Source organism: Carcharhinus amblyrhynchos, chromosome 10, assembly GCF_965287045.1.
Source record: "Carcharhinus amblyrhynchos chromosome 10, sCarAmb.v2.hapA, whole genome shotgun sequence".
In the NCBI taxonomy this organism is placed as follows: domain Eukaryota; kingdom Metazoa; phylum Chordata; class Chondrichthyes; order Carcharhiniformes; family Carcharhinidae; genus Carcharhinus; species Carcharhinus amblyrhynchos.
In genome coordinates, this window is record NC_137333.1 from 70,575,473 (window position 1) to 70,600,313 (window position 24,841).

Below are 24,841 nucleotides of genomic sequence, written 5' to 3' on the forward strand. Positions count from 1 at the left end.
TTAACTTCAAAACCTAATGACCTCAATGCCAGAATTATCTTAGTTACACTTTGGTTTTAAAATGGCCTTCACTGAAAGAAAGTGCAGGTTTTTCCCAAAGCACAAGGTTCATCACAATATACTGAGTAGCGAACCTACCTGTGACCAAAAGTAGCCAATGAATATCCTCATACAAATCATCCAGTACTTTATTATCTAATGTTGCTGGCCCTGGTGATGAAAGAAATTGTTGTTGTTGCCTTTGTAGCTGACCATGAAGTCTTGTTACTCTATCTTCCAATAAACTGCATCAGACAAAAGAAAAATCACATTTATCAAATTACAGAATCAAATCATTGGCATTTAATCCCTAAATGTTTACATAAGGGACCCTCTAAATGATCATTAAAAAATTGAGATTGACATTTGTTCCAGAAGCTGGCTGCAACACACTGTACACAGATGTGTAGGAAGCATGACTGGTTATCTCAATTGCCCACTTGTAAGCCAGACAAATCGCCCTGCATGCTACTGCTATGGTTTGACAGAGGTGAATATAAAGGAACATTGATAGAAATACTGCAACAAGTTTCCAAGAAAAATGTGTGGGAGAAAAAAAGGGACAAAGATTTATGACATTACATATTCGCTAACGAAATCAGAAAATATTCATCACTTATTCCTTCATAATCCTTGTTAAAACATGCTCTAGATTTCACAAAGTCTAAAGCAGTTATTGAATAATCTTATTTACAACTTAATCAAATATATAAATCTATAATTCCCTCAGTTTCAGATCATTTAATGTTTACATAGGTCATAACTGTCCAATAGAAAATATTACTCGCAGGTATGGAAAAAATATTTTAATCTTGTTCAATCAAATTTTAATACAAAAGGCCTTACTCAATATAGGTGCATGTATTTCACAAAAATATTTATTTAGCATATGGCACCATTCAATGCTAAGTATTGCAAGCTTTCCTTTTCAAAGTTTGGTATTCTGTTTTTTTTCCCTCCACTTCCACAGGATATGTATGTCGATGGCTAGACCAGCATCTTTATTATCCATCCCTAATTATCCTTGAGGTGGTGGTGGTGTGGAGTTGCCTTCTTGAACCACCTTAGTCAATGTGTTGTAGGTACACTCACAGTGCCGTTGGTGGTAGAGGGAATGGATATTGAAGATGATGGATAGAATGCTAATCAAGTGGGCTGCATCATCCTGGATAGTGTCAAGCTTCTCAAGTGTTGTTGGAGCTACCCTCTTCAGGCACATGGACAGTATTCCAATCCTTACTTGTATCTTGTAAATGGTGGAATGCTTTGGGAAGTCAGGAGGTTAGTTACTAACTGCAGAATTCCCATCCTTCGACCTACTCTCTCATAGCCATCTGTATTTATATGACTTGTCTAGTTCAGGTTCTGGTTAATGGTAATCCCCCACAGGATGTTGATAATGGGGGCCTCAACAATGGTAATGCCATTGAATGTCAAGGGGCAGTGGTTGGATTCTCTCTTGTTGAGATGGTTACTGCCTGGCAGTTGTGTGCCATGAATGTTGTTTACCACTTTGCAGCCCTTGCCTAAATGTTGTCCAGGTCATGCTGCTTCTGTCAGACAGCTCTTCTTACAGCTTCTAGGCTTTTATCCACCAGTTTCAAGCAACACCTTTACTCTTTCACTTCATCAGAATGATTGTTGAGAATGATGATTTGTGTAATATGATGCAACATGCTAGCTCTCACTTACCATTCAGAACACAGTTGAACATTGTGTCTTTTATTAACTGCTGGCTACTGGAGCAAGGTGCAAAATATTCATACCCGAAAACAACGGCAGGTGTAGTTGGGCTAACTATGGGCAGGTCTTCGAGCTCTTGAGTTTTTGGACAGAGAGGAAGGAAGGTCTCACAAAGATAAAGGTTGAAGCTGGCATGGTCAGAGAGAAAGCAGTTGCAAGTTTTCTGAAAACTTGCAGGTGAAATGCAAGAGCCAGGAGAGTCTCTGACTGATGAGATGCTTCCCATGGCACTCAAAAGACTCTGGAAGATTTGCCTTTGCGAAGGAGAGAGGAGAACTATAAGCAGACCTTATAGTTAGTAGTCAGCTGAGAAATCCTCCAAAAATATTTGGGGTTTGTTAATAGTCAACCACATTACTGTGGGTCTGGGGTCACATGTAAAGTAAGGACAGCAGATTTCCTCGCTCAAGAAACAGATGGATTTTTACTACTATCAGCATCAGTTTTAATGTCACTATTACTGAGACCAGTTTTTAAATTCCAGATTTTATAACTTAAATTCCACCAGCTATTGTGGCAGGATTTGAACCCGGTCTTGGTCTCTGGATTACGCATCCAGTGACATTACCATTATGCCACTGTTACCCCAAAATAAACACTTAATGGCTTAAGAAGAAAAAACAACAAATACCAGCATTCAAAAATTATCAGTAGGTCTATTTTCTTTCAAGTTCAGAACAATCTTTTTTGATAATACTCTACATGATGTCCTTGTGCTATCTGAACATACACTCTGCTCAACTGCTGAAGGTCATCAGGTCCAACGCATTATAGGAAATGTGCGTGCTATTTAGAGTTGTCTGCACTATAAAATCATTCCAACCTGATGGGATCAGATTACATTCTGACTACATCCTAATGTTTCTGTGCCAGTTGACTGTCCCAATCCCATCGTAATAGCTGATTCTTCTATATGTACACATCAAAGGGATAATGGAAAGCTGACAAATGAGATATCTGTCTAGTTACATTTCACAAAAGATTATTTTTAATGGCCCAGAACTTCTGTTCCTTGCTTTATTGGCAGCTAGTGCTCCAAAAAAGGCTTGGCTTCATTTCCAACTTGAATGAATTAAAAAGGAGTGAAGTGGTGATCCAACTATGATTGACACACCTGAGAAATTGTGGCCCAAAATTCTTCACTGGAATTCATGGCACTGCAGTCACTAATTTGAAAGAACCATAAGCATATAACACAATGGACTGTCACTTGGCTCACCATGTATATACCTGCTCTTTTCCAGAGTAATCCAAAATAATCCCACTGCCATGCCCTCTCCCCAGAGACATCTATTGTCTTCTGTTCCAAATGTTCCCGATCCAATCCTCAAACTACTGAATTAGATGGTCTAAATTAGGGTAGTATGTAAGGTACCTTAAAATGATGAATGTCTTTGGACTGTTTGCTATGGTAAAGAAGCTTTGTAAATTTAAGTTGTTATACTTGGTTAAAGATGGGAAAATAGGCCTAGGTTTTCACTCCTAACTGTTATCTGTAGACCATGAAGTACGGTGTGTAGATGTCAGGTTAGGTTGGAATTGTGCTATTCTATGACTTCTCCCAAGATGGATAGCCCACCACCACGCGGTAATAAGACTGACATTTTAATAACTGTCACTTGGGCATGATACTGGAGAGAAACTACCAATGTTACAATACCCCAGGCAATGTCTTCAGGAATAGACATAACAAAAAAGCAAAACGAAGATGATTTTTCAATCTGACTGGCCCAGGAAAGACTAAACAGAAGCAGTACCACTTCCCAGAACACATGCTCAGCATGCTTTTGCTGATTAAAGTTATTCAAAAGAGCGTTCTACAGACAACCATTTGAATTTAAGATCGTGATGATAATTTATTTTAAATAAATAGTGTGCCAAATTCTTGTGACAGTAAATTCTCAACCTACCTTATAAGCAGAGGTATGCAGTGGTCTGCTGCTATTCTTCCTAGCATGCCTATACTTGCCAACTGGTCTGAGAACATCTCTCGGTCATCTTCTTGTACTTCACTAATTTCTTCCTCGTCACGTGTTGTTACACCATTGGTGGTCTGAATAAGGACAAAAAAGTTAGATATTTAAATATAAAATTATTAAAATCTTCACCAAAATAAAATTCTTTGGTAATACTGTATAATTAAAATATTAAATATCAACTGATATTCTTCAACTCCGTACCAGTTATTTTTGCCTTGTTATTCTTACCATCCCCTAAGCTGAACAACATGCATGTAACTTATTCCCAATCTGTTACTAATGTTAAGTTTTACATAGTTTGCTGGATGATTTATTTTCACATTGCTTTGTTTTCTCATTCAGTACTTCACCTGGTTAAACTTTGTTTAATGTTCCTGCATGTCCTAGCCCTGAACTCACATCTTGCTCTACTTTTTTTCCTCCCCAAGTTCATCTTGTCCATGAATGCCACCTCCTGCTCCCTCAATCCTAGTCTTACTAAGCTGCTGACCACCCATATACCCCTCCTGATGGTTCTCATCTGCTTTTGAAATTCTACCTCTTTCTCATGTATATGCTGCCACTTGATGGCAACATCCAGTTCAACATAATAAATAATGACCTCAACTGAATAAATAAAAAGAACTGAAGATGACCTTCAGCAATTGAGCAAAGTATACGTACACAACAATATCATGCAGAGGATTAACAAAAAAAACTTGTTCTGAAATTGAAATAAAAATGGGCCTGAATATTTTTGAATTCTAGCATGTGTTTTTTTTTCTTAAATCAGTAAATGCTTGTTTTGGGGAAACAGTGGCATAATGGTAATGTCACTGGATGAGTAATCCAGAGACCTAGACCGGGTTCAAATCCTGCCACAAACGCAGGATTCTTCCACTTCTGTTGAATTATCAGACTGCTTAGCTGATATCCAGTACTGAATGAACAGAAGTTTCCTCCAAATATTGGGAAGACTGAAGACATTGCTTTTAGTCCCCACTCAAAACTCCATTTCCTAGGTACTAATTCCATTCCCCTCTCTGGTAAGTGTCTGAAAGTAAAAGTGTGTTTTCAGACTTGATGTCACATTTAACTCCAATATGACTTTCAACCTCATTTTCATGTCATCAATAAGATGGTTCATTTCTACCTCCATAACATTGCCCAATTTTGTCCTGTCTCAGCTCATCTGCTGCTACAACCTCCATTCATACCTTTGTTACCCCTCAACTTGACAATTTCAATACATTCCTGGCTGATCTCTCTCATTCTACCCTCTGTCATTCAAATATTTACTTTGTCATAATTTGCGTTAAAACCAGTTAACAAGTTTGCTGATTTCCACTGATTCCTGATTTTAAAATTCTCGTCTTTGGTTTTAAATCCCTCCATGGCCTCACTGTTTCCTACTCCTGTAATCTCCCTTTGCCCTGGAAGCCCTCCAGAATACTTAGGCTTATCTAATTCTGGCCACTTGTGCGCCCCCAATTTAAATCGCTCCACCAGGGGTAGCTGTGTCTTCAGCTGCCTGAAAACCCCAAGCTCTGAAATACCCTCCCTTATAACTCTTCCTCCCTACTTCACTTTCCTCCTTTAAGACACTCCTTAAAACCTAGTTACTTGGCCAAGCTTTTGGTCATTTGAACTACTATCTCCTTATGTGGCTTATTGTAATATTTTGCTTTATAATGTTTCTGTGAAGCTGTGTTACATTAAAAGCATCAATGTAGTTGATCATTGTGCAGCCTGAACAAGATTATTTAAGTCCATAGCTCATCAATCTATAGATCCATATGCCAGAAGTGGAAATGTACTTTAATGAATATAATGTATGTGTACAAATATCTATTTTACTATTAATAGCAGGGAAAGCTTATACAGAAGAACTGCAAGGGGTCTGCAGTCAGCATGAATTTGTATTTTTATTTCCGTTGCTTTAAAAACAAGGCATTCCCTTTGAACCCAGTTCTTCCAATGACTGTATACAACAAAGCACAGAGACTACAACACAGAAGTTTTCAATCTAATACAGTGGTCACTACATCTAAAAAGATTTTAAACTTGAAAAACATACTAGCCATTGACTATGTTAGGTGCAGCTAATGAGTCAGCACAGTGTTCAATGATTGAATCCCTTCTTACCTAACACTACCAATGCTGCTGTATAACACACACATTATAAATTGATCACAGCTGTCATCGAGCATGACTCCAACTCCCATTGCATGTGTGCACTTCATCTGCTTTTAAAAAGTTACATATAAGACACACATAGCAACTCATTTACACAAAAGGTTCCCTGTCATTCTTCATGGATTAAAGTATTCCTTCAAGAATGTTTTAAGGCTGTTAGATTCTTGATTGACAAGGGAATAAAAAGAGTATGGGGATGGACAGGAAAGTGGAATTAAAGCTACAGTCATGTAGCCATGATCTTATCAAATGGCGGAGCAGACTGACAGGGTTGAATGGCCTCAATGTGTCCTAATTCTTGTGTTCTTACATATGTAGATCACACTGTCAAAAACAGCAGTATAACCACACCATATATCATTAGGCTACCAATGCACTTCTCATTTTAGCCAATTTTTGCCTTTCTATCCAGGCAACAACTCAATAATTAATACAGAAAATAAATTTTAAGATTTGTGCATTGTGGGGTCTAATTCAGCCTGGATAAAAATACAAAGACAAGGAAAACTGCTTGTCATTTCACACAATTTGCACTCAGCTATGCTCTAAACGCACAATACTTAAGAAAGGCCAGAGCTTATGCAGAGCTTGCATAAATGCAACTTCTCCTTTCTCAAATGCAAAAGACTGAACAGGGCAATAATTTTGGGCTTTGTCATGCCATGTCCTAGTGACCTGTTTACATATCAGCATTAGCACATCAACAGCAGCATTAGCATTCTGGAATCAGGTCTGCTTTTTAGGAAAGGATGTTAAATGGATTGTTGCTAGCTTTTTGAAATGATTTTCTTTATCTAACCATCTCTGAAATAACCAGAGATCCAAACTAGATTACTTTAAAATGCATTTTAATACTGTTCTACAGGCAGTACATTTGCAGTCTCACCTGTCTTTACTGACTTAAAATATTACAAACTAAGAGAGCAAAAGCATTGAAGTGCAAATGTGGACAGTTTCCCATGTTCCCTGTTGATTTATCGTGATATACCCACACTTCCGCTCCTAAGGAAGCTTACATTTTAGCAGAAAATGCATTTATCATCTAAAATTAAAGATTACAATCTGAGTTCTGAATATTCAGGATTTTTGAGAAGGAGACTGTATTCACACATACCTTTTCATTACACTATAGCTGACAGTACAGTAAGTGTTAACGGTAAGATCACAAGCCAACAATCTTCAGTTTCATATAAATGCTTCATGGATCACAGGGTTAGATACTGAAATCAGTTGTCAGATAGTTTAAATATAAAAAGAGCAGTGGACTTCATGATGATATAGCCAGGCACCTTAGAAAAGAGGTGAGAGGCAGTTTATATGATATCATGGGGAGTATTAAGACACCCTTATAACATCTACCATTAAACTGACCCCCTTGAGTCACTTGTGAGTTACTTCATCAGCCTAAGTGTGCAGATATTTTTAATAATATCCAAAAGTCTCCAAATGTAGGCAATAACAGTACTGATTGTTGCTTTATTACAATCCATATTACAGATAGCCCATCTAAATACTGCAGATGAAAATCTGATTAGTTTTAGGGAGGAACTCCAATATATGTGAAAATATTAACTAATATCAACAAAATGAAAGGAATGAATTCAAAGTTTCAGCACGAAGGACTGACTAGACTGGCAAGATCAGTTTCACAAAAATGTCAGGAATCTAAACAATCCATCTCGGTGAACACACAAGTGCACAAAATAACATGCCCCCAGCCTAGACATTCTTGTATTGAGGAATCTGATTGATCAGGCTGGCCTGGGATTTTAAACCCCTCAAAATAATCCGCTTTTTTAAATTACACGTCCAGCTGAAAACATATCATGTTACATTATTACGTAAATGATAGTGTTACACAAGTGCATTGCCACAAGAAAGCATTCTTCTAAATACATCAAACACAGCCTTGAATGATGTTTGTGCCCCTTTATCTCTTAGATGATTCACTGCAGGGTAAATAACAGCAATGTCTCGAAAAACGCTAAAGCAATCATTGGGAGTATACCATCTTCAATTCTTAGACTGGCCTGAGGTAGCAAGCCTCAGCTGGGCACAACCCCAGGCTAAAAGGAAAAAAATAAAGAACAAACCAAGATCCCAAATGATTATCAGAGGACCTCTGGCCCAGCTGAAGTCACCTTGTTAGGACAGGACTGGACTCCGTTGTTGCACCTACAAGAATAAACAACCAACATTCATCCAGGCTTATACATGAAAAATTGTTTGCGCAAGGCAACAGAGGACTGCGCATAGAAGTATAAGAGAACAAGAGTTAGACAGCTTATAAAGAGTGGGAAGTGGCAAATCCTGCTATATTTAAAATTGAGGGTCCTTATCTTTACATACAGATTCCTCAATGCTATCTTAACATCATATTAGATGGGCAAGGATAAAGCATGGCTGCTCTCTTTCCATACAGAGCTAGTTTCCTCAGAAAAACATGCAAAATGCATAGCCTGAGAAAGTGAATGGGCAAATATAGCAGTGGTCTGAGAACCTGGCTCCAAATGTAGAGAGATGGAAGACCTCGGGAAAACTGCCAAAGTAGAGCTATCTTAAAGATTCCAAGATCAAATATCTGTCCCAAGTATGCATGCCACAAAATGTTTCCTCATGACCTGTTACTCTTTTAGTACTGCCCAATGCAAAGCACTCAGACAACTTTATTAGCTCTTTCAATGTTCAAAATTGTTGGAAACCTTAAGTGTTTTATTTAGCCCGCCTGGATCATCAGTTTTGCACTTTGAATTTGGTTAGAATAAGCCATATGTTTCACCTTGGGTTTGATTCAAATGACCCACTAGGGAGTTTTAGCAAACAAATTTTGTTTAAGAATATAGTTAACATGTATGGAAAGAAAATTAGTAATAACTTCTATCAATTACAAACAGAAACAAAACAACCATGATAATGTATAACCCTCAACAAATATATCTAAGATGTTCCAATCAAACAAAACTTCCTTTAGACAAAAAACCCTTTTCATAGGTTTAAAACAGCATAGACTAATGCTCCCATGATACTGGAACTGAGTCCTTTGGTTGGAGAATTGAAACCCTGACCTCTTAGCCTTGTAACTTCTAGTAGCCCTCTGGATACACTCAGAACAGTATGAAATCAGAACAGCTTCCCAGAACACCAGGGAGTAACTCTGGTCAAGCCACCAACAGCAGCTGTTCCATTCCAGGGAGGCAAGATGCCCTACTTTCAGTGAACCAGGAGAACTTCCAAAACCAAGGAGAGAGAGGCAGAGACAGACAGACAGGCAGGCACTTTTCAGCTTGATATCCCTTCTAAAGTTAAACTGCTGTCAGCCACAACAAAAAATGAAACCTTGAATTCGCTACAAAGAAAAGAAACTGGCCAAAACACATGATGACTGCCACCAGTCTTCCTCCTAACCATGCAGGGTCATAAAGGGTCCCAAAGTAAAAAATAAACAAACCCCATTTAAACCACTGAAGGAGCAATGAAAGGACTGCTCCCCCAATCCGGCAACAATGAACAAAAAAACTGAAAACGTCCACTTACAACTGTAGAGAACATGACTTAAAAATAAAATCTCTAAAGATACACAATGAATGACCATACTTGTAGCATGAAGCAAATTCAAGCTCCAACTTACAATTGGTAACACCTACATCCTAAAGGGACTTTACACACAAATCCTTCTAAAACAACACAGTTTCACATTTGAGAATTCATTTACAAAGGAACATTTGTTAACATATGCATTCTTGAAACCTGCTTCTTATAAACAAACAACTTTCTGACAAGATAAATGATATCACTGAGGCAAAAGATAGAACTAAAGTGAGGAAAACCACCATATCATACAGAAAATTATCCTACATTGTGCCAGATTAGATGGAGTCTTTTATCAGACCAAGTTCATTACATCTTTACAGGAAAGTATCCCAAAATACAATGAGAATATTATTTACTTTGGGATTTATGTTAATTTTTTTGGGTAAGTTACCATATGAAAATAGTGCTCTCAATAACTGCTGAAACACACTCCTGCCCCAGCTGATCAAGATGAGAGGACAGGTGACAGAAGTGTTAGTGAGGGATCACTTTGGGACCAGTGACCATAATTCTATTAGTTTTAAAATAGCCATGGAGAATGATAGGTCTGGCCCAAGTGTTAAAATTCTAAATTGGGGCAAGGCCAATTTTGATGGTATCAGGCAGGAACTTTCAAAAATTAACTGAAGGAGTCTGTGGGAAGGCAAAGGGATGCCTGGTAAGTGGGAGGCTTTCAAAAGTGTGTTAACCAGGGTTCAGGGTAAGCATATTCCTCTTAGAGTGAAGGGCAAGGCTGGTAGAAGTAGGCAACCCTGGAAGGCTCGGGATATTGAGGCCCTGGTCAAGATACAGTAGCAGCACATGACATGCATAGGCAGCTGGGATCAAGTGAAGTCTTTGAAGAGTATAGAGGGTGTACAAGGTACCACATGGTTGCATATGGTTGCATCCCACAGGATCCAGGTGAAGTAGCTAAATGGATACAAAATAGGCTTGATGATAAAAGCCAGAAGGTGGTTGTAGAGGGTTGTTTTTCAAACTGGAGACCTGCGACCAGCGGTGTGCCTCAGGGATTGGTGCTGGGTCCACTGTTATTTGTCATTTATATTCATGATTTGGATAAGAATATAGGAGGTGTGGTTAGTAAGTTTGCAAATGACATCAAAATTGGTGGCATAGTGGACAATGAAGAAGGTTATCTCAGATTGCAAAGGGATCTTGATCAATTGGGACAGTGGGCTGACAAATGGCAGATGGAGTTTAATTTTGATAAATGCGAGGTGATGCATTTTGGTAGACTGAACCAGGGCAAGATTTATTCAGTTAATGGTAGGGCACTGGGGAGAGTTATAGAACAAAGAAATCAAGGGGTACAGGTTCATAGCTCCTTGAAAGTAGAGTCACAGGTGGACAGAATGGTGAAGAAGGCATTCAGCATGCTTGGTTTCATTGGTCAGAACGCTGAATACAGGAGTTGGAACATCTTATTGAAGTTGTACAAGGCGTTGCTAAGGCCACAGTTGGAATACTGTGTACTGTTCTGGTCACCCTATTATAGAGAGGTTATTATTAAACTAGAAAGAGTGCAAAAGTGATTTCCTCGGTTGCTACTGGGACTTGATGCTTTGGGTTATAAGGAGAAGCTAGAAGATCTGGGACTTTTTTCTCTGGAGCATAGAAGGCCGAGGGGTAATCTTATACAGGTCTAGAAAATAATGAGGGGCATAGATCACTTAGATAGTCAATATCTTTTCCCAAAGGTAGGGGTGTCTAAAAGTAGAGGGCATAAGTTTAAGGTGAGAGGTGAGAGATACAAAAGGGTCCAGAGGGCCAATTTTTTCCACACAGAGGGTGATGAGTATCTGGAACAAGTTGACAGAGGTAGTAATAGAGACTGGTACAATTTTATCTTTTAAAAAGCATTTGGACAGTTACATGGGTAAGACAGATATAGAGGGATATGGGCCAAATATGGGCAACTGGGACTAGCTTAGGGGTTTAAAAAAAGGGCAGTATGGACAAATTGGGCAGAAAGGCCTGTTTCCATACTGTAAACCTCTATGACTCTACGCTATGACACCAGGTTATGTTTCAACAGATTTGCTTAAAATCACAAGCTTTCAGAGCACTGCTCCTTCTTCAGGTGAACAGGAAATGAAAGAGCAGTGCTCCAAAAGCTTGTGATTTCAAATAAGCCTGTTGGACTATAACTTGATGCTGTGTGACCTCTCATCTTATCCGCCCCAGTCCTACAGTGGCATCTCCACATCAGCTAATCAGACTCAAGCTAAATATTGACAGATAACCATGTCAAAATAAACCCACCACAATGTGTTAATTGGAAGTTATTTAAGTAGTTAGGTTTTATGACATTTTTGTGAAAATATTCCAGTGTTTGATGACTGGAAGGGGAAAGTAGCATGGTAGTAATGTTACTAGGCTAGTAATCCGGAGGTCTGGACAAGGCTTCAGAGACAAGAAGTTCAAATTCTGCCAGGGCAACTGGAGGAATGTGAATTCGATTAATGAATAAATCTCAAATAAAATTCTATAACGATCATTGAACTATCAGATTGCCACAAAAACTGATCTGGTTCACTAATGCCTTTCAAGAGAAGATATCCATAGTCCTTACCTGGTCTGAGCTAAGTGTGACTCCCGGCTGACACTCAACTTACATGGCCTAGTTGTAATAAACCATTACAGAAAATTCAAAGAACAAAACCAGGCGCATCATTTGGTATCAACCCAGGCTCCAGGAACAATAAAGACACGCACAGTCCCATCAATCCTGAAAAGCCCTCTTTGTTAACAACTGGGGACATGCACCAAAATTGACTGCCATTCCACAAACAAGCCAAACAGCACTTTGTCATACTCACCAAATTTAACCTTACAGTCCCAGACTCTTCCATCACTATTCCCGGCAGGACACACCCAAAGTGGTAGCACAATGGTATTCAGTGGGGACAGAATGGCCATGGGAACAGTGCCACCAACCTCCATGATGCCTCAGCACATCAAGGAAACTGCTGATTACCACCTAAAGCCCTCCTTTAGCTGATGAATCAATACTCCACTTGGAAGAAATAGAGGGTAGCAAGGACACAGAATGTACTCTAGGTACTCTGAACTTCAATGCCCAGAACCAAGAATTGATCAGCAGCAACACCACTGACTGACCAAGCTTGCTAACTCCCAGAGGAAATATCTGCCAGACTGGGGCTGTGGCAGATAGTACGAATCAATAACAGGGAATACTGTATTTGATCTCATCCTCCCAAATCTACCTGAGACAGGTGCACTGGTAGGAAAGACCACTACACAGTCCTTGTGGAGACAAAATTCCATCCTCACACTGTGGACACCAGCCATTATGTCATATGGCATTGACACTATGTTAAATGACGAAATTCAGAGTTCACAGCTCAAACTACAAGGTATTGTGTGCCATCAACAGCAGAATTATATTCAATCACAATCTGATATGTCATAGCCCATAGTCCTTCTCTCTACCATAGCCATAAACACAGAGGATCAATTCTTGGCACAATAAGGAGTGTCAATGGCAGCACCATGATGCCTAAAAATGAGGTTCCAACACCACATTTCTCAGCCTTATCCCTGCAAACCCACACATTTAGCACGGCCAATCCAACTAACCTGCACATCTTTGGACTGTGGGAGGAAATTGGATCACCTGTAGGAAATCCACGCAGACACGGAGAGAAAATACAAACTCTACACAGTCACCCAAGGCTGGAATTGAACCCGAGTCCCTGGTGCTGTGAGGCATTCATGCTAACCAATGTGCCATCATGCTCCCATGCACAAAATAATCAAATTCCAAAGGTAAGGTCAGAGCAATTGGCCTTGTCATTAAGACAGAATTTGACAATATGGCACCAAAACACCCTAGCAAAATTGAATCCAATGGGAATTTGAAGAAAACGCTACTGTTTGAGTGATACCCAGGACAAAGAAAGATAGTCATGGTTGTTGAAGATCAATCATCGCAGCACTACAGGACTTCCTAGACAGCATCCTAGCATTATCGGATGCTTCAACAAATTACCACTCCTCCAACATTAGGTCCAAAATTGAAATGTTCGTTGATGATTGCAGAGTTTCTATGCCATTTGAACCTCCTCATATACTGATGCTGACCCTGTATGTAGCAAGACTTGCCAACATTCAGTCTTGGGCTAGTAAGTGGCAAGTGACATTCGTGCCATGCAAGGGTCAATTAGTGACCACCTCCAACAACAATCTAATCATCTCTCCATGACATTTAATTACATTACCATCACTCTTTCTTGCACTATTAACATCTTGGAGCTACTATAGACCAGGAACATCTGCAGATATTCTGCAGCAAATCACCAAGACTCCTTTGACAGCAGCTTGCAAAATTGCAATCTCTACCACCTGGATGGATAAAGGCAGAATGCATATGGAAACATCAATATCCACAATTTAAGTGCCAATTGTGGATATAACTGTACCACATGGACAGCAGCAGTCAAAGCAGCAGCCCAATTCCTCGGGGTCCTTGTGCATGAGTCGCAAAAACCCAGCCTGCAGGTGCAGCAGGTGGTCAGGAAGGCGAATGGGATGCTGGCCTTCATAGCGAGGGGGATTGAATATAAAAGTAGGGAGGTCTTGCTGCGGCTGTATAGGGCATTGGTGAGGCCGCAGCTGGAGTAGTGTGTGCAGTTTTGGGCGCCGCACCTGCGCAAGGATATTTTGGCCTTGGAGGGAGTGCAGAGGAGGTTTACTAGGCTGATACCGGAGTTGAGGGGGTTGAGCTATGAGGAGAGGCTGAATAGACTAGGCTTGTACTCGTTGGAGTTTAGAAGAATGAGGGGAGATCTCATTGAGACGTATAAGATGATGAATGGGATGGATAGGATAGAGGTGGAGAGACTCTTCCCGCTCAAAAAAGACAGTAGGACTAGGGGGCACAGCCTCAAGATAAAGGGGGGGCGGTTTAGAATGGAGTTGAGGAGGAACTTCTTCACTCAAAGGGTGGTGAATATCTGGAATTCTCTGCCCGTTGAAGTGGTGGAGGCTGCCTCGCTAAATATTTTTAAGAAGCGGGTTGATGGGTTTTTGATAAGAGAGGGGATTAAGGGTTATGGGGAGAGGGCGGGAAAGTGGAACTGAGCCACGACAGATCAGCCATGATCTTATTGAATGGCGGGGCAGGCTCGAAGGGCCAGATGGCCTACTCCTGCTCCTATTTCTTATGTTCTTATGTTCTTATGGAGAGATGATTAGGTTGTTGTTGGAGATGGTCACTAATTGACCCTTGCATGGCACGAATGTCACTTGCCACTTACCATCCCAAGACTGAATGTTGGCGAGTCTTGCTAAATACAGGGTCAACATCAGTATATGAGGAGGTTCAAATGGCATAGAAACTCTGCAAACATGAGCAAACATTTCAATTTTAGACCTAATGTTGGAGGAACAACAATTTGTCCTTCTTACGGGCAAATGGGGATGGGCAATAAATGATGGCTTTACCAGGGGTGCCCATATCCCAAGAACAGGTAGAAAGCTCACAACTGAAGTCTAGTTTACATTAATTTATTGTGTGAAAGAAATATCTATTGATAAAAAGATATTTAACAAACTACTTTGGCTCTCCAAGTCTATTTCAACACCACACCTATCATGAGAAACATATTATGCAGAATAGTAGAAACTGCAATCATAATTAAGTATGAAATTTGATTTTAAGTTAGGCCTGCCACAGACATGAGGCTACCAAGTATTGCAGTGTTGATTTTTCAGCTAAAAACTCCCATATGGCTCAGTTGATAAAAGTTAGCATGTAACTGAACAAGATTCTCCACACATTTCCCAATACATGTTGTTACCCAATCTCGGGGGGAATAGCAATTGTATATTTGGCTTAAGCCTTCAAGGATTAAGGAAATAAAAATTATCCCTGTTCTTGTCCATTGACCTTGCTGGAAACTGCATGCCACAGGTCACATACGGGCAAGTCCACGTTTAGCTGTGATACGCACAAAATGTCAAAAAAGCCTGAAAAGTCACTTGTTAAAGCTCAGATATGAACAATGATTCCTCTGGAAGGCACCTAGTCTTCATTCAACTGCACCCACAGAGCCAACACCTTTGAGACATGGGGAAAGAATAGGCCGAAAACAATAAAAGGGCAATATAATATCAGAGGGAAATTTTCCAATCAAGTATAATATTGGGTGATCTGCTCTAAAGCAGCTCCACATTGTTTAAAGCAGAATATCTTTAAATTAATTGCAAGATTATTTCAAAGTGTCAATAGAACTGAGGTGACATTGGAGCCCTCTAAAATGAGAATGGCCAGAGGGAAAGAATACAAGATTTGTTACTTCACTACAGTTAAAATATTTATGCTATTCAAAAAAAACTATTTACATCTTTTACACTACAGGAGGAAACATGAGGAAAAAAATAAATTACACAAACTTTTAAGGAGAACTTACCAAGTTTCTTGTGCCCTCCGGCGCTGCCAAATGGCACTGAATGTAGGAATTAAAAACTTGTACAGCGTGTTGAGTGAAAAACCCTTTATGGAAATGCTTATTGTCTTGTACAAGTGTAAGCCACGATTCGAGCAGTTTGTCGTACGCCTCCATATACACCATGTCATCTTTGTCCAGCTATAAATAAATATGTTGCATCAGTCACCCCTTTGTAAATTACTCAATTGAATATAAAGTACATGGAGAACAAAAATAACATTAATTTAATAAATTACAATACCTCCACAACTAAAAGTTCTAAGGATTTCCCACCACTGTTTTGAAAGTCCATAGCAAGATCAGTGCAACAAAACCCTGTTTTTGATCATCCCAATGTCCTTCTCCTATATCAGTGGTCAAAACTACAGAATTGCACTGCACTGTTGATACCGCTGTAAAGCACTGAAGCAGAACAAATCTTCAGTAATTTGTGCTAAATGAAATTTGATCATTTAGTCAGGTGAGATATTGTTTGTACAACTGTATACTTTGAAAGAAATGGGATCAGAAGAGAAAAGAGTAACCAATTCTCTAAATAAAGCCATCTAACTGCAGGAACCGTAAGTGTTAAATTCAGAGTTTGAACAGCTTGAATCTTCCATATATTTGGGTGAGTAAATAATGAAGTCAATTCATTTATCGTGTCGCTTTTAGCTTCCTCTTTCTTTATGGATCCTATTAGAAAGGAAAATATGCTGTAGATACGAACAAGCATGCTTAGGGTTTAAATCCCGGATTATTAAAACCAACGCACAAGTCTTATTTATAGCAGGATATGTTTATTTTACAAATACCAATAGCAGCTGGAGTGAGAATGCCTTGAAGGAACATTAGTCTTTCTAGCATAATGTTAGTATTTACAATTTAATATTTCATTTCTAGCACATTGTTTTGAAAATAGTGCAGAAACTAGTCATTACACAATAAAAAAGGTACAACTCAACTTATGTGAAAGAGACTGCCAATACAATACTGTCTGAGCAAAATTGAAATGATGCCAGTGTATGCAAGAGCAGGAATTTTCATTTATCCTTACAACAGAATTGTGGATTTCACTTTGTCCACTTACTTACCTAGCTACATTTTTAGCTTCGTTAACTGCGCTTTATATCCTAGTTTCTCTTTTTCCCATAATATTACAGACCACTCTCTGAGAATGCCTGCAAACTCCTGCCAATGTGAGGTGGCTAGCAGTAGTGTGAAGATAGAATCAGGTTGCCTGTTAATCCTTCCTATTTGGGAAGTAATCTTCAATGATATTGGAAACTCAAGCACTTAGTGATTTATAAAAGTATATGCGTAACTGATTCCTAAACCTTCTCTTAATGACCTGTCATTACAAAATTACTTATTTTTTATATGATTCACGTTACAAATACATTTTACAGCCAGTAGGAATGTTACCAAAACACAGAAATTAGTAGGCACTTTTCTCTAGTCAACACATCTGGAGCTAGAACCGTGTATGAATGATACTAAAATGTGCTGCAAATATTGATAGTCTTACTGAACATCAACATTAAATTTTACAAGTTGAGAGAAAAGTAAAGAGATGAAATGGGCAAGGAATCCATTACAAGAAATCACAGCAATGTACAATTGACACAAACTGCAAAGACACAACATTCTTGCACACAAAATGGTGGTGTGCTGATACTAATTATTCTGTAAATTGGAAAATACCTTTATTGGTCTGTGTAACATTACTAACATTTCAAACTCCTTCTTTAAAACTTAGTGAAAGCCCTCTCTACATAGAATCATAGAATTCCTACAGTATAGGAGGCCATTCGGTCCATCAAGTTTGTACCAACCACAATCCCACCTAGGCCCTATTCATAAGAACATAAGAAATAGGAGCAGGAGAAGGCCATCTAGCCCCTCGAGCCTGCCCCGCCATTCAATAAGATCATGGCTGATCTGTCGTGGCTCAGTTCCACATTCCCGCCCTCTCCCCATAACCCTTAATCCCCTTGCCTATCAAAAACCTATCAACCCGCGTCTTAAAAATATTGAGCGAGGCAGCCTCCACCACTTCAACGGGCAGAGAATTCCAGAGATTCACCACCCTTTGAGTGAAGAAGTTCCTCCTCAACTCCGTTCTAAACCACCCCCCCTTTATCCTGAGGCTGTGCCCTCTAGTCCTACTGTCCTTTCTGAGCAGGAAGAGCCTCTCCACCTCTATCCTATCCATCCCATTCAACATCTTCTACGTCTCAATGAGATCTCCCCTCATTCTTCTAAACTCTAACGAGTACAAGCCTAGCTAATACAGCCTCTCCTCATAGTTCAACCCCCTCAACACCGGAATCAGCCTAGTAAACCTCCTCTGCACTCCCTCCAAGGCCAAAATATCTTTGCGTAAGTGCGGCGACCAAAACTGCACACAGTACTCCAGTTGCGGCCTCACCAGTGCCCTACACAGCCGCAGCAAGGCCTCCCTACTTTTATATTCAATCCCCCTCGCTATGAAGGCCAGCATCCCATTTGCCTTCCTGACCACCTGCTGCACCTGCAGGCTGGGTTTTTGCGACTCATGCACAATGACCCCGAGGTCCCTCTGCACCGTCGCATGCTGCAGTTTTTCGCCACGTAAGTAATAGTACTTCCCACCATTATTCCTACCAAAGTGGACAACCTCACATTTGCCAACATTAAATTCCATTTGCCAGTTCCTGGCCCATTCGCCCAGCCTATCTAGATCCTTCTGCAGACTCTCCACACCCTCTGCGCAATTTGCCGTTCCACCAATCTTGGTGTCATCAGCAAATTTCAACACCATACACTCGGTTCCCTCCTCCAGATCATCTATATAAATGGTAAATAGCTGAGGCCCCAGCACTGACCCCTGGGGCACTCCACTAGTCACCAACCGCCAATCCGAATAGCACCCATTGACCCCCACTCTCTGCCTCCTATTTGACAGCCAATCCTCTATCCACGCTAACACCCTACCCCCAACTCCATGCCCCTGACCTTCTGCAATAACCTCGTGAGGCACCTTGTCAAACGCCTTCTGAAAATCAAGAAAGACCACATCCACTGGCTCTCCTCTATCCACCGCCCTAGACACATCCTCATTAGAACTCCAATAAATTCGTCAGACACGACTTGCCCTTAACGAAACCGTGCTGCGTCTGCTCTACCAAACAATTCTCAAGATGCCTCGCTATTTTCTCCTTGATCACGGATTCTTACATTTTTCCTACAACAGACGTTAAACTAACCGGCCTATAATTCCCCGCCTTTTGCTTGCCACCCTTCTTACACAATGGCGTAACATTAGCCGTTTTCCAATCTTCCGGCACTTCCCCGGAATTCAGCGACGTTTGGAAAATAATCACCAAGGCATCCACTATCACCTCCGCCATTTCCTTCAGAACCCTCGGATGCAATCCATCCGGTCCTGGGGACTTGTCCACAATCAGTCCCTCCAGTCTGTCGAGCACCGCCTCTCTAGTAACAATAATGTCATTCAGGCCCTCCACTCCTACCATCTTTCCATCGCTGTAACCCCACACATTTACCCTGCTATCCCCCGACACTAGGGTTAATTTAGCATGGCCAATCAACCCAACCTGTAAATCTTTCGACTGTGGGAGGAAACCGGAGCACCCGGAGAAAACTCACGCAGACACGGGGAGAGATGTGCCAACTCCACGCAGATGGTGACCCGCGGTCAGAATTAAACCTGGGACACTGGCGAGGCAGCAGTGCTAACCACTGTGCCACCATGCTGTCCATAGCAGGATACAGTTTCCATTCAAAGTTAAAAAAAAACAAATTACAGCCACAAAGCATTTTGCGTAAAAGGTGCTTAGGTTTATTGGGACTCATACACTTTCTAGTATCCTGTTAAAACAGCCATTTAGAACAGGTTCAGACTGAATGCAAGCAGGTTACTAACTGCAGGAGATGTCTGAACCAGGTCTAATCTTGCCTTCAATCAATATCTACATTAATTATTTCAGGAAATGGTTGATTTTGACTAGCAATCAATGTTTTATTAATAATCTGAAACATAGATCATTAATTGCAAACTTCATGCCACCCCAACAACTCAGCACAGCAGGTTTCAATCTGTGTAGCCCAGCTATTCAATGCTGTAACCAGTCAAGCCATTGGAAGAGCCATTTTTCACTTCCAACTTTTTTTTGCAAATTCCTCTGACTTGCATGACAATGTTAAATTATTAAGAGCCAAGAATATCATAAAATGTTTTTCTCTCTTCTGAATAAAACAGTACCTGCCACACAAATACATGCAGCAGAACTTTTGGTTATGTAATTTACTATTAAGTACTAGTAAGTATACTTGGATTAATATCCTAACCATACTGGCAATATTCAGACCATTTTGGAGTTGGTCAGTCTATGCATTTTTCTACTCTATTCTCAAACAATTTTGCAGCAAATTTGCAGTTTTTGAATCACAGAATCCTTACAGTGAAGGAGGCAGCCAATCCCTACAGTGCAGATGGCTATTCTGCCCATAGAGTCTGCACCAACTCTCTAAAAGAGCAATTTACTCAGGCCCAGCCCCCATCTTAACCTAAAAAGCACTAGAAACGTGTCAATAGTGCAGTGTCTGTTTATCGTCAAGTCAGAAGTTAAAGGTAAAACAAGTTACAGTAAAATAAAATACACTCACTACTTCTTCCAAGGCAGCACTCCGTCCAAAAGAACAGGTGAGATGTGTGAGGCAGTTTATGAAAGAAGAAAATAGTTCACTTGGAATGGCAGTTAAGATACTGCGTGGGAACTCTGAAATCAAGTTGCTCAAAACATTAGAAATTCCCACAGCTTCAGAATCCTCAATTTCTATCCTAGAAAATTAAATGGGCTAGACGTCAACTTCCATAAAACATGAACAACAAAAACGTCAAAATACAAAATAACACGTTGATTTACTCAAGTCAGTTAGTTTGATTTATATTTACAATTTTTGATTTGCGATTAAACTATCGCAGAAGCAAATTACTCCCTAAATATTCAGTAAAGACATAATGCTGCTTTATAACTTCTAAACATACCCATTAATCATATTGAGTAATCCTTCAATAAAATGAGCCAGGTAATCCACCTGTGCTCGCTCATCAGGAAATATAGGTCCATGGATGGAGGCCAGCTGTGCCAGGCATTGCAACGAGTCCTGGGCCATGTCAGAATCTTCTCTGATTTTACGATGTACCTTCAAGGAAAAAAAGTCCCCTTTAGCTTTTAGTATACGTATTAAAAGTTTGGACGTATAGAGGTTTATTAGTCTTGTGCTTTCTCATCTATATCACAGCAGATAAAAATCAATGCAAAGCCAGGTAAGCTGTTGCTCACAATGTTTTTTCTCATATCCAAAAGTCATAAGAAGAAAGGAAATTTGTTCTTTGATTGGTTGCCCATTGTTCAGTGTTCAACTAACAGCAAACTATCAGATCCAGCCAGACATTTGCAAAATGTTGGCATATAATACTTTTACGTACAATCTCTTGAGCCACTTGCTACACATACATGTCAACAGATAGTGACATACAAAGTTTAAATTGGCAAGCAAATGCAATGGTTGAAAGTGTCTAAAATCAATCGTACTAAACTTGGCAATTATATGGCCTTACTACAAGACTAGATGCGTGTTGTATGACTGAACCTTACAAGTCACCAATTTTTAAAACCAACAAACAAGGCTTTTTGAAAAAAAAAATGTCCCTTTGTATATTTGTCACACATCAGAATACTGCCCAAATAAAAGTCAAAATCAAGGGAAGGGTGTGGAGGAGCAAAGAGTATATTTAACAACATCTTAGTTTGAGAACTGAGACTGATAGTTATGCATTGCTATTACAAAATATTAGAATAGTTACAGCCAATTCATCAGCAGATTGTTGATTTAGTGTCCTTTCATTCAGTATAAATCGGTGACAAATTGCAAAGAGCTCTGGCAAGTACAGACGTCTGTTTTTAGCATTAATATGCCAAGGATAAAAATTAAAGTGGCTTTAAACTACTGTCATGTTGTCAATAATAAAAAATATTAAATATACTCCAACTACAAGTCAGTTTTACTGCATTGCCAGTAAATCTCAATGCAAAAGTATTAAAACGTGGCAGAAATGAAATGCATGGCAGAAGTCTCAATGCAAAGGAGATAATGGCAGGAAGCATCCTATCCATTAGTCAACTACAGGGCTAGTCTGATAAGCCATCACCTATATGATGCAACTTTCTTCATGAAATTACAGCATTTCTTTCCAAAAACAGACTTACACGGGATTACATGGTAAAGCACTATTAGTTTCATCCATGTAAAAATGTCTCAGTTCAGTCAATCACAACTGATAAAGTGTTATATTTGGATTCTTACAATGAACACTGTGCTGCAATGACTTTATAAAAAGCCCAAGCTGCCACTGGAAGTTTGAATTTTGAATTTCCTACTTGCTGAACGAGAGATCTTGTGGTGCATTAGGTAGCAGCCCTATCTCTGACCCAGAAGGGGTTTGACTCCTACCCCACGGGTTGATGGCCAAGAACATTGCAATCATAACACAGCCAATAGGTTGAGTAACCAACCTCCAAATCCTTCCAACATACGTCAATGGCAGGCAGTAGGAGTGGGAGTGATTCCTGGTCAGTCATGTGATGGAAAAAAAGTTGGTGTCTCTACCGCCATGATTTTAGACACTTTCAACTATTGCACTTGCTTGCCAATTTAAACTTTGTGGCTCACCACCTTTGCAAGGGCAACTAGAGATATGCAATAAATGTTGGCCTAGTCAGCAACACCAACATTGTGAAATAATACATTTTTAAAAAAGCACAACAGTTTGTACTATTGCAAAGTTACAACCATATTATGTTTCAGTGGTGTGAAACTATATGCATCCAATATTTATTAGTTTAAGACCTGTGACAAACATCATATAATTCTTTAATCCATGCATCTAACAAGAGGTTATCACATAGTTTTGTTTTAGAAATGACACAGCAAGACCAGTGACAGGATGGGCTGAGAGCAAGAACACAGCAAGATTGCCACAATGATAAAAAAGCAGTCCCAAATGCAAGAAAAAACAATGAGAGTAACACAAGGATAAAATCAGGTTGACAGCAAGAAGATAGACTAACAATAGGATGAGTGCGCTCAGGTGATTCAGAGCCAACGAACCTCATTTTTAAAAAAGCAATATGGCGTTTCTGGAAAGCAGATAAGTGATTGGTTGTTGAATATTTCTCATTTTCTCTTTCTAAATTAGGGCATTCACTCAAAGTAGGAGCAGGGAAATTAAAAATTTCAAATCAGGATGATTATATCAGTAGGTGAACTCAGTATTAGCAAGAGCAGGCCCAGAAACATTAAAATAGTATAAACAAGGTACTAACTAGATTGTAAAAGAGGTAATCAATATTTTATTGATCGTGGATGGGTACCCGAGACTGCTGCTTCCAATTCCTATACCATGTGGGAGCTTTAAGGACATTTTTCACATGTCTTGCAGTACGTATGTCAGAAATGCCTCCAGCTCCTTCTGCATGAGCTCAAAGTTTCCAAGTTTGAGGTGCAGTTGGAATCAATATGCAGCATTCAGTGAGGATGTGTTTTTCCTAGACTGTACGTTTCAGGAGGTGGCCACCTCACAGACAGTACAAGTTCAGGATATCAGATGGCTGGCATTCCTAAGGATAGGAAGACTGGCAATTCAGGACTCCTTGGGGTGCATGTCACTCTTAAAGCAGGATCATTGAATATTTTTAAGGCAAAGGGAGATAGATTCTTGTTAGGTATGGGAGATGGCAGCATGTTCTCAGACTGCCGGGAGTGATGCCACTTGAAAGAGCAATTCAGAATGTGGCACTAACAGGCTTGGAACTGCATAGGAAGGAACAGAAAAGAGCTGATTATAGGAAATTCCATAATCAGATGGACAGACAGGAATTTCTGTAATCAGCATTAGGATTCCTTCATGGCGTATTGGCTTCCTGGTGTCAGGTCAAGGAAAGTAATTAGCCTTAAGTACCAATGACGGTACGGGTATGGAGTCCTACAGTCAGATTTTTAGGAGTCAAGAGGAAGTTAAAAAGTACAACTTTGAAATAGTTCTAGATTACTCTCAGTACTGCAGGCTAGAGAAAGCAAAAATAGGAAGATAGGGAGGTCAGTGCATGGCTAGATGCATGGCGCAATAGGGAGGAGTTTCAGATTTGTGGAACATTGGGACCAGTTCTGGGGCAGGAGGCACCTATTCACAAAGGATACACCGCATCACAACAGGACTGGGACTGCTGTTCTCCCTAACCTCCTGGACTGGTTAGGGGGGATTTAAACTAAGTTGGCCAGGGGTTGGGCAACAGCATAGAGAAGTGAAAAAAAGGAAAAGATACATGAAGTGAAATTGTTGGGCAGTACTAGAAAAGGGAGTAGTACCACATTAGGTAGGGACTAAGAAGCACTATGAGTTTTACAATGCATGTATTTAAATTTACAATGTGTGGTGAAGAAAGTTGGTGAGCTAAAAGTACAAAGAGCCATGTGGTAATAAAGAAACATCTCTTCAAATAATGTGGATTGGATGCTAAACTCAAGAATATAAAATATTCAGAAAAAATAGGGAAGGATAAAAGAAAAGTGGGATGGCAGGACTGATTATGGAGGAAATTAGTGCTGGAAAAAGATGATGTCCTTGAGGGGTCAACTCTAACCATTTGGTTAGCGTTGAGGAGCATGAAGGGTATGACTACATGACTGGGTATATTCTAGGTGTCTCCAAATTGCCAGAACAAAGTAGAACAGCAAATCTGCAGGGAAATCAGAAAAGATGTGCAAGTGTCAGTGGTGGAAACACTTGGG

At 39.9% G+C, this 24,841-nt stretch overlaps 1 protein-coding gene across 2 annotated transcripts in view; it reads right to left on the reverse strand.

Annotated features, from left to right (window-relative positions):
- The window catches only part of xpo4 (exportin 4), an 88,993-nt gene that overhangs the window by 34,122 nt on the left and 30,030 nt on the right, over nt 1–24,841 (reverse strand). For both annotated transcript variants that reach the window (XM_080197330.1, XM_080197329.1), the window contains exons 7-11: nt 21,036–21,193; nt 20,654–20,828; nt 15,965–16,141; nt 3,693–3,835; nt 139–284 (exon numbers count right to left, since the gene is read on the reverse strand). In XM_080197330.1, the coding sequence (XP_080053456.1) occupies nt 139–284; nt 3,693–3,835; nt 15,965–16,141; nt 20,654–20,828; nt 21,036–21,193 (799 nt within the window). The remainder of the gene's footprint in view (nt 1–138; nt 285–3,692; nt 3,836–15,964; nt 16,142–20,653; nt 20,829–21,035; nt 21,194–24,841) is intronic.